This window comes from Vulpes lagopus, chromosome X (assembly GCF_018345385.1).
Source record: "Vulpes lagopus strain Blue_001 chromosome X, ASM1834538v1, whole genome shotgun sequence".
NCBI lineage: Eukaryota > Metazoa > Chordata > Mammalia > Carnivora > Canidae > Vulpes > Vulpes lagopus.
Window position 1 is genome coordinate 89,297,863 of NC_054848.1, and position 11,034 is coordinate 89,308,896.

Sequence of the window (11,034 nt, forward strand, 5' to 3'; positions counted from 1 at the left end):
GTGCGTGCTGCAGCCCTTAGGGAGCTGGGAGCACTCTCCCGGGCACGCAGGTGTCTGTTGGTGTCCCAGGGAGCCCGAGGGCATCCCCGCCCTCCTGGGTCCTGCTCTAACTCCCTCCGAGCCCCTTTCCACCCGGGAAGGTTGGTGCAGCTCCTGCTCCTCCGGGACGGGGCTCTCCTGTCCTGGGGACACTCGCCCCGGCCTCAGCCCGGCTCCTCGCGGGGCCCCTCCCCCTTGGAGGCCTTTTGTTTCTTTTCCTACCTTGATAGAAGCACGAACTCTTCTCACTGTAGCGTTTCAGCTGTTCTCTAAATCTCAGGCCGAATTCATAGATTTTCAGGATGATTTGAAGGTTATCTAGGTAATTTGGTGGGGACAGATGATTTGGGGACCCTACTCTTCCTCCATCTTGCCCCCCCTCCTGAAATAGATATATTAAAGAAATTTTTATCATGCTGAATTTTGTCCATCTATACACGAAATTCTGTCAATTTTTTCTCATATATTTGAGCAAGGATGATGGCATCCACCTAGGTTTTAGAATTTCATATCATCCTGGTGAAGTTAAACATTTTTCTCTCTCTTTTTTATAAAGAGATTTAATTTATTTATTTGAGAGAGAAAGAGCATGCAAGAGAGAGAGAACACCAATAGGACGGAGAGGCAGAGAGAGAGGAAGAAGCAGACTCACAGCTGAGCAGGGAGCCTGATGTAGGACTCAATCTCAGGACTCTGGTATTATGAACTGAGCCAAAGGCAGACATTTAACCAAATGAGCCACCCAGGCGCCCCCTAAGTTAAATGTTTTTCATCATGTGGTCACTATTTCCCCTAAATTCTATTTTATGTGATATATGCAATCAGTATATATATTGGCTTTCACAACAATTTTATTAACTGACTCAAAAACTAGAAGAAAATAGACTATCAGTATATTTTTTAAGTTGTTTTTCTCCTAATCTTTTCGTTTTGACATTTATGTGTTTTTATATCTAAGCTTACTTTTATAAAATTATATAGCTGTGGGCAGCCCCGGTGGCCCTGTGGTTTAGCGCTGCCTTCGGCCGAGGGCCTGATACTGGAGACATGGGATCAAGTCCCACATCGGGCTCCCTGTGTGGAGCCTGCTTCTCCCTCTGCCTGTGTCTCTGCCTCTCTTTCTCTTATGAATAAATAAATAAGATCTTTTAAAAAATATATAGCTGTGTCTTTAAAAAGTCAGTATTAGAGTATTAGAGTACTAGTCTTTTAATTGGTGATTTAGGTCACTGTAGGTTTATTGCAATAATTTATTTTAATGATTTCTCCTATCTTTTTTCCCCCTGCTTTCTACATATCCCTTAATTTTCTCTACTTCCTTTAACCTTTTTTTTAAAGTGGCTCCATCCTAAGCATGGAGCCCAATGTGGGGCTTGAACTCATAATCCTGAGATCAAGACCCAAGCTGAGATCAAGAGTCAGATGCTTAATGGACTGAGCCACCTAGGTACCCCTTAACTTTCTTTCACTGCAATTCTTTTTGGCTGGTAAATGTTTTCCCGTATTGTCCTGGAAGTTATATACTTCGTGCTCCTTTTTTTTTTTTTTTTTCCAAATGCAAGCTTAAAAAAGAAAAAAACTTAAAAACTTAAAAAAAAATCTGATCATACAGGCAAAAACGCCTTGCAATCCAAGCAGCTGTATCGTAGATTCTCTCTCTTCCTTCTTCAGTGTATTAAGGTCCAGGCTAGCACAGAGTTCTGCAGAGGGAATATGCATACAGGAAGAAGAAAAAAAGAGCTGCATTTTTCTGGCCTCAGGAGATTATGACAAGGAGTCCAATGGTACTCACTAAACAAATAACAATCACACTGTGAGTCTCAATTAGTATATTAGAATAGTGAGTGTAACCCTGAGGACAGACGGCATTCTTCCTCCTATTCCCCACTTCCAACTCTGGAGAGAAGTATCTTCTCAGGCTGTTCCTACATTAACGGGAGGTACTAATGCCTTATCGGTTAGCTGTGCAAACTGAACGGCTGGCATTTGGCTTTACTGAGTTACCTTATGTTTGATTGGTTTAGATATTAGATTAAGTGTCAATGGCACTGCCTGTGGACCCTCCAAAGCAGGAAAACGTGTCCCAGTAGAACGGGCTGGGTCTGGACCACTGGGCTAGTTGGCTCAGTGGAGGACATGGAGAGGAGTAAGGGACAGACAGGGCTAGGCAGTGAGAGATAAGAGGGAGGCCCCAGAGTCAGGCTCCCGTAAATGCCAAGGACACCAAGATGCAACAAACCCAGAGATAAGGAAGTAGATCTGGTCACCTGACCCCAAATGTTAAGGAGTATCTTCCTTTGATGGCTACAATGTAATCACAGAGACTCACCAGACCCAAAATGACATGTCATTCACTCAAGACGGCACAAGAATCTCAAGGCCATAAACTCTCTGGTCAGGTTCTCTATAAAAGGCCAGCCACAAAAACCTTCAGCGGCAACCCCATAGGGACCCCCTCTTCCTCCTGAGAGCTTTCTCTGTATCTTTGCTTAATGAACTTCTATCGCTTTGCTCACTCTCCTTTGTCTGAGAGATTCATTCTTCAACTCCGTGAGACAAGAACCAAGCTCTCCTACAACATTTTGGTGCCTAAACCCAGGATCACTCCCATCAAAGGGTGAGTAAATGAGGACTCTTCCTTTTCTTTCCTGGGAAACTTAACTCCCTTAAATAACCCCTTCTTTTAACAAACAGCAAAACTGGGCACCTGTCAGCCAGTTAAAGGTGAATAGCGTGGCCTCCAGTCTTAAGACTCAGGCTTCTGGAGAAAGGATTGGTCCATCGGTCCATCCCCCTTCCCCAAAAGAAAGGAATGTTGGGGGCAGCCAGGTGGCTCAGCGGTTTAGCACAGCCTTCAGCCCAGGGAGTGATCCTGGAGACCCAGGATCGAGTCCCACGTCGGGCTTCCTGCATGGAGCCTGCTTCTCCCTCTGCCTGTGTCTCTGCCTCTCTCTCTCTCTCTCTCTCTCTCTCTCTCTCTCTCTCTCTCTCTCATGAATAAATAAATAAAATCTTAAAAAAGAAAGAAAGAAAAAAAAGGAATGCTGGCCTAACCCTACCCAGCTCCTCTTGCCATTCTCTGGCTTTTTTTTTTTTTTCTGCTTTTCCAGCCTCAGGGACTTTCCCTATAGTGGGGCCATGCTTGCAAATGGGACCTCAGGTGTAGGAACAGAATAAGCACCAAGGGTAAGGCGAGGAAACTTAATTCAAATTGGCTTATAATTAACCTGAGTGCTCAGGCACCAGGGGGCTAGGAATGCAAGCGAATTCACAGGGCCAAGGGCTGAGGGCTCTGGCAGGAGAGCTCTGAAGAATGAGGTCATTTCTAGGATTCCCTGGTAGTCTAAGGTTCATCCAGAGGGCGCACATAGGACTGGGAATCCAGCGCTCTGAACCTGCCCTTGGGTTACTATTCGGTGGCCTTGGGTCTCTGAGACATGTAAAAGGATGGAGACCGGCCCTGGGGGTCACATCCTGGGGAAGCCTCACCCACAAGCAGCACACGCCTCCCACTGAGACACCCTAAGTATTTCGCATTGCATTCTTTGCCTTCTAAAAAGAATATCAGGGGATCCCTGGGTGGCTCAGCGGTTTGGCGCCTGCTTTTGGCCCAGGGCGTGATCCTGGGGTCCCGGGATCGAGTCCCACGTCGGGCTCCCTGCATGGAGCCTACTTCTCCCTCTGCCTGTGTCTCTGCCTCTCTCTCTCTCTCCCTCTATCTCCCTCTCTGTGTCTATCATGAATAAATAAATAAATAAATCTTTAAAAAAATAAAATAAAAAGAATATCACAGTTTAAACTATTAACCTTGCTAAACTGTATGATTAGGCCAGACATTTTGGGGCAAGTCCAGATGAGACAAGGAGGATCAGGTCAGGGATGGGTAAGAGTGGCAACTACTCCCGCCAGCCTGATCCCTCCTCAACCCAAGATGTTAAGCCACTCTTTCACCTTGGGTAGGTGAACCAGGGGGCACCTTGGTTCACAGGGGAGAGCTAATATGTAGGGGCACCTGCGTAGTCACCTCCCTATAACAGGTACGGGGTAACTGACTCCTACCAGGATTGCGGGATGGGAAGAAAACCATCCTCTGCAGGGACCCCTCTGGATTGGGTACTGCAAAATTGAGTAGTTCCCCCCTTGTAAAACTTGTCTAGCATTTTCCATGGGTTAAAAACAGTGGGTTCTTCAAGGCAAGGTAAAATAAAGGGTGACCTTCACGGCAAGGCACGGTCTCTTCTTCAGTTCCCAAAGCCTCTGCCTTGAGGTGTCTTTTAACCCACTGGAAACTATTTGGATTGCAAAATTTAGGGAAGGTCTGAGCTCCTGTAACACTGTATGGCTTCCATGGGATCAATCGATTAGATCTTCTGCAGAGAACAGGGCTCTACATCAGGACCCCCACCTAAGGGCCTCTTGCAGAATGTGTTTGCCTGAACATGTTGGCTGGTAAACTCCCTCCTGACATACTGGATAATTATCTAAATAGGCCTCGGAATAAACCCAGGCTGCTGGAGGAAACACAGGCCCCTCCCTAGCGAAGGGGATGATGACCCTCTCACTGCCCCTCCTCCTAATAGATGTGGGGGCTTCTCCCTCATTTATTTCCCAGGTTAATGGGTATCATTGGAGCCAACTGTGGTTAGTCTAGTTCAGGATGGGGACGTTAAGGAATATTCTCAAGCAGCTGCCGAAACTCTCTTTGTTTGGTGGAAGTTCCTCATCTTCTCCTGCCTGACGTGGACTGCCTAATTCCACTCATTGGTGGAAGAACATGGCATTTGCTCATTTGTCCAAGTGGATGAGCTTTAGAACTGGGAACCCTTTTTCTCAGCCTTCTGGTTGCACTTCACCTCTTCTGTCTCCCCTCCCCCTGCTCCTGTTTCTGCACCACTTTGGGTGCCACTTGCATACACTGCTCTCTTCAGATTTCCCCACCAGTGTCTCAGGTAACAATTGACAAATGGGGAACACACTGAATTTTAAAAGTGGACCCAGGGGAAATATATTCAGTATGTAAATTAATTTAAGTTTGTTCATTTGATATGATAGACATATATTTAAAGTTATCAGCATTAAATATAAAGCTTTTATTCTATCAAGGTTTGCTAGAGGTCAAATAAGCTCCGGCTAGCTCTGTTGCAATTTGTTAGCAAAAAGATGACTTAAAATGATGGTTTATCTTGTCTGTCTCAAAGTTTTCATAGGTAATTGTTAAGATAGCTACAAAGGTTTTGGCAATGGAAAACTTTAAAGTTCAGCTTGGATGGTAATTGAGATTGAATTCACTGGATAGCTAAGTCTTCTCCAAATAGGATAAAGTCCTAAAGCATTTATTACTGGATGTAGGTTTGTGCTTTTAACTTCTTATTGCAGAGAAACTAAGGATATTTGAGTCTGTTGGTAAACATGCTTCATGCTTAATAAATTCATAAATTTGTCTTATAAAGAGTTTTGATATAATAGTTCACAATTGGTTACTACTTAGTTTTCACTGAAGACTAAAGGTCCTGCTAATGTAATTAAGACTGATGGAGAATAAGGGAAACAACTCTGTATGTAGAAAGGGTGGAAATATATAAAAAAGATATAATAAATGGAAATGCATTTTTTTAAAGGTAAAAGAAGGTAATTTGGTCCTAAATGAGACTGGTTGTTTGAAAAAAAAAATGGCTTGGAACAAAATCAGCATGTAAAAGAAAGTTGTTGAAGGTTTGTGAAGGGGAAATCTTTGGAAAGGTATTTTAGATGTGGTGACGATAGACTAAGATTAAAATGAAGGGTTTTTAAAAATACACAGGTATAAGATTAAAAGTCTGCTTTCTCTCTGTTTGAAAAGACAAGTTTTCTTGAATTGTTGGCCTTCTCTTGATAAGAAAATGTAAACAGTTTTTTTCTCTTTGCCAGCCCAGAAAAACTAGTTTCTATGTTTTGCCTTTATCAGGCATTTAACATCCCTAATCGTATTTAGGAATGTGCTTTAAAACTTTCTAAGGTTTTAACAAACTTCCCAAATTTAAATTGTAAATGGAGACTTTTTGACTCATTAGGCCTTTTATTTGGCATATTAAGTTACTCTGAAATTACTGTTGAGCAAATGATAAGCCTTAGGTTACATTTGGGTAAATGCTGTAAACTATTCTAGAGACGATATGCAATTCCTAAAGTTTTAATATAAGGCCATCACTTGATATTTTGATCGCTGAAATGTTATGTGTCACAGAAATAACTGCTTTTCCTTCTCAATTGCATCATAATGAACTCATATCTGATTTTTAACCATGTCCATTTCTAAGGTTTTATCATTTATAGTTCTCATTCTCTCGGAAAATGAGTTTCATCTCCAAGGAGGTTCATATAAAGGATCTTTAGGACAAATACAAGGTTTTGAGATTTTTAAGATCAAAACTGAAATGGGTAAGAATTTCCAGAACTAACAAAGTTGCATTCAAATTAAAGAAGAATAGTAACATGGCTCTAAGTAAACCAAAAGGATAATTATAGTTTTGTGACTCTTGTTTGAAACACTACTGGTTCTCTGATGTTTGCTCTCCCAGATTAAGAAAACCTAATATATCTATGACTTACAGAAATGCGATAAAGTATTCATTTGTAAATAAAATAAAGCAGTGACTTTTCTCTGTAATTGAATCCTCTGAAATTCAACAGGTCTCAGTAAGTATTCTTTCTTCCATAGTCATTTGCATAAGTTAAATAAGAATCTGCTCTTTTAAACAGGACACCACTGAAAATACTGGTTCTTTTACCAAGGGTTTGACTGGAATGTCTTATTTGAGAGACATGCATAGACTCAGATATGACCAAACAGTTTTAAGAAACTAAGTTTGACTTAATGAAACATGGAGTCACAAAGCTCCTTGGAAATGGTGGCCTGATACCTTGCTTCCAGAGTTCCCAGCAGCCTCACCAGGTAAGTAAAGAATGTCACTTCCTAGCAGGTGCAGGAACGTCAGGATACTTTGGGGACCTTGTGAAGAGGAATCCACCCACATCTACAGGTATGTCTGATGGCAAGTACTTGGCTTGGCTTCTGGCCTGGTGAGGCTACTAAAAGCTCAACCTAGAGATTCCTTATAAAAATGTTCCAGCAAAGCAGATTCTAAAAGATCTATATGATCAATCATTATTCTTGCTGAGTGTATGTAAATAATCAGGCCAAGTTTGTTAAAAGTGGACTCGTTTTACAGACAGGTCAGTCCTGATTTGGCTACCTCTGATTTTAAAAAAATGAGAGTTATCATAGAGGGAAACTATGTTTCAATAACACATCCTTGCAGATGGTAAATTATAGCTCTGATGGTTTTTAAATGAATGCTGTTTGCCTAAGCTAGACTACTTGAGGTAAACTTCAGAGAAATAGTTTTTGTATTTCTATACAATTGCTCATGTACAAGATACTCTATACTTTTTTTTCTATGGGATAATAACAGGACCCCATGGGTATACTGATTATTTAAACAACTAAAAAAAATGGGATTCATTCCCCAGCAATTATATAACTCAACTCGCACTTTGATCAGCTCGGTATGGCTGGGATGACAAAATCGCTCCTTTAGAGCCAGAGCATACCCCACTGCATGAGGTTACCTACGGGCTCGTGTAGATAGTGGATGATCTCACTTTATGATGGGATTGGATGGGTTACTGGGGGATGCCCTTATCTCTTGAGACAAGTTTTCTCCTGCTTGTAGTGATACCTCGTAATTATAATGCTGTTCAGGCTAGATCCAATAAACAGCCACGGGGAAAATGGATCTCCAAATATCAACCGGGGGATCTAGTGTTAGGAGGGACCATGTGTTGTCATTCTCTCTACTCCAACTGCTGTCAAAGTTTCAGGTCTTGGATCCTGGCTTCACCATTCCTGTATTAAGAAGTGGACATCAGGCCGGTGTCATCCGCTATCTTGTGCGAAGCAAGGTGGCTTCTACTTCCCCGAGCGACTTCTCCGCTTCTGCCTCGACTGCCCCTTGATCACAGTCATGTCTCGGGACCCGTTCCGGAGCCGGGGCGGCGGCGGCTTCCACCGGCGCGGAGGAAGCCGCGGCCGCGGTGGCCTCCACGACTTCCGCTCCCCGCCGCCCGGCATGGGCCTCAATCAGAGCCGGGGACCCATGGGGGCCGGCCCGGGCCAGGGCGGCCCCAAGCCCCCGATCCCGCCACCACCTCCGTACCAGCCGCCGCCGCCGCCACAGGCGCCGTCCAAGCCCGTTGGTGCTCAGGAACCCTGGCCGGCTCCGGCAGAGGGCAGCGCTCCGCCCGCCTCCGGCTCGGCACGGCCCGCCACTCTGATGTCAGGGGCCCCTGCGGGCCCGGGCCCCACCCCGCCGCCGCCCGCCGTCACCTCGGTGCCCCCCGAGGCGCCCCAGCCCGCGCCGCCGAGCAGCGGGGTCCCCACCACCCCGCCCCAGGCCGGGGGTCCGGGCCCCGGGCCTAAACAGGGCCCAGGCCCCGGAGGCCCGAAAGGCGGCACAATGCCAGGCGGCCCGGGCCTAAGTACTCCCGGCGGCCACCCCACGCCGTGGCACCGGGGCGGCGGGCGCGGGAAGCCCCGCGGAGGCCGGCAGCACCACCCGCCCTACGGCCAGCAGCACCAGCAGGGGCCCCCTGCCGGCGGGCCCGGCGGCCGCAGCGAGGAGGAGGTGCACTCGGAGGGGTTCAAAGCCAGCTTGTCCCTCCTGAGGAGGCCCGGAGAGAAAACTTACACTCAGCGTTGTCGGTTGTTTGTTGGGAATCTGCCTGCTGATATCACAGAGGATGAACTCAAAAGACTCTTTGCTAAATATGGAGAACCAGGAGAAGTTTTTATCAACAAAGGCAAAGGATTCGGGCTTATTAAACTTGAATCTAGGGCACTGGCTGAAATTGCCAAGGCTGAACTCGATGATACACCCATGAGGGGTAGGCAGCTTCGGGTTCGCTTTGCCACGCATCCTGCTGCCCTCTCCGTGCGAAATCTTTCACCTTATGTGTCCAATGAACTCTTGGAAGAAGCCTTTAGCCAGTTTGGTCCTATTGAAAGGGCTGTTGTAATTGTGGATGATCGTGGCAGATCTACAGGGAAAGGCATTGTTGAATTTGCTTCTAAACCAGCGGCAAGAAAAGCATTTGAAAGATGCGGCAAAGGTGTTTTCTTACTGACAACAATGCCTCGTCCAGTCATTGTGGAACCACTTGAACAATTAGATGATGAAGATGGCCTTCCTGAAAAACTTGCACAGAGGAATCCAATGTACCAAAATGAGAGAGAAATGCCTCCTCGTTTTGCCCAGTATGGCACACTTGAGTATGAATATTCTCAGCGATGGAAGTCCCTGGATGAAATGGAAAAACAGCAAAGGGAACAAGTTGAAAAAACCATGAAAGATGCGAAAGACAAATTGGAAAATGAAATGGAAGATGCCTATCATGAGCATCGGGCAAATCTTTTGCGTCAAAATCTGATGAGATGCCAGGAAGAATTAAGACGCATGGAAGAACTTCACAATCAAGAAATGCAGAAACGTAAAGAAATGCAACTAAAGCAAGAAGAAGAACGGCGTAAAAGGGAAGAAGAGATGATGATTCGGCAGCGTGAGATGGAAGAACAAATGAGACGCCAAAGAGAGGAAAGTTATAGCCGGATGGGCTACATGGATCCCAGAGAAAGAGACATGAGAATGGGTGGTGGAGGAGCAATGAACATGGGAGATCCCTATGGTTCAGGAGGCCAGAAATTTCCACCTCAAGGTGGTGGTGGTGGCATAGGTTATGAAGCTAATCCTGGAGTCCCACCAGCAACCATGAGTGGTTCCATGATGGGAAGCGACATGCCTACTGAGCACTTTGGGCAGGGAGGTGTGGAACCTGTGGGTGGACAGGGTCCTAGAGGAATGGGGCCTGGAACTCCAGCAGGATATGGTAGAGGGAGAGAAGAGTATAAAGGCCCAAACAAAAAGCCCCAATTTTAGATGTGATATCTAGGTTTTCATTCCAGTTTGTTTTTGTATTTTCTTATTTAGATACCAATCTTTGAAATTCTTGCATTTTAGTAAGAAAAAGCTACCTTTTTATGGATGTTAGCAGTTTATTGACCTAATATTTGTAAATGGTCTATTTCGGCAAGTAAAATTATGTAATGCAGTGTTTCAAACAGGGGAATTTTTTTCTTTATTTCCTTTTTTTTTTAACTTGTATAATGTCCCTCAAGTGATGGCAGTGTACCCTGTGCCACTAAATTTCCAAAGTGTACCATTTTTTTTACTGTGCTTCAAATAAATAGAAAATATAGTTATAATATGGATCTTCAACTTTGCCATTCACGCTTCTATACATATTAGGCTATGCACTTTGAAAGCATGAGCATGTCTAGGCCTTTGAATGACACATGCCATTTCTGGGAAATGTATCTGTAGGCTAAGTATTGCTTTCTACATATAAGTACCCTCTTGTTTTAAAAAGAAGAAATGAAGGCAGCCCGGGTGGCTCCCTGGTTTAGCGCCCCCTTCAGCCCAGGGTGTGATCCTGGGGCCCCGGGATCTAGTCCTGTGTCAGGCTTCCTGCAGGGAGCCTGTTTCTCCCTCTGCCTGTGTCTCTGCCTCTCTCTGTGTCTCTCATGAATAAATAAATAAAATCTTTAAAAAAATAAAAAGAAGAAATGCATATTGAATTAGTTTCATGATTTGATTTGTTTGGCATTATAGGAAGCAAGCTGGTGCTAAGTCTTTTTAAATGGTTATGTAAGCAAGCTGAACTGTAAATCTTCCTTCAGGAATGTGTATTAAGATTATGGAATAGGTGAAAGACTATTGATAGGGAAGAAAGTGGGTATGACTAAATGGATCTTTATGGCCCTATGATCTATCTTTTCCTTGAAAGTTTCTGAAGAAAAGTGGAAAGATCATTCTGTTGCACTCCTCCATTCTTGTTTTTAAAAGATCAACTCCCAAGCCCTACAAATGGCTTGTACTGAACTTTCACATTTGATTTAAAGAT

The 11,034-nt window shown here is 44.6% G+C and overlaps 1 protein-coding gene across 1 annotated transcript; it reads left to right on the forward strand.

Moving 5' to 3' along the window:
- Positions 1-7,981: 7,981 nt before the first annotated feature.
- Positions 7,982-10,010, forward strand: LOC121483341 (splicing factor, proline- and glutamine-rich-like). The gene has a single exon (XM_041741787.1). The coding sequence runs from the start codon at positions 8,043-8,045 to the stop codon at positions 10,008-10,010; it is 1,968 nt and encodes a 655-aa protein (XP_041597721.1). The 5' UTR covers positions 7,982-8,042.
- Positions 10,011-11,034: the final 1,024 nt, after the last annotated feature.

Bases quoted from the DNA above. Each gene is read 5' to 3' on its own strand.
- LOC121483341 (XM_041741787.1), top strand. From the start codon at position 8,043: ATGTCTCGGGACCCGTTCCGGAGCCGGGGCGGCGGCGGCTTCCACCGG.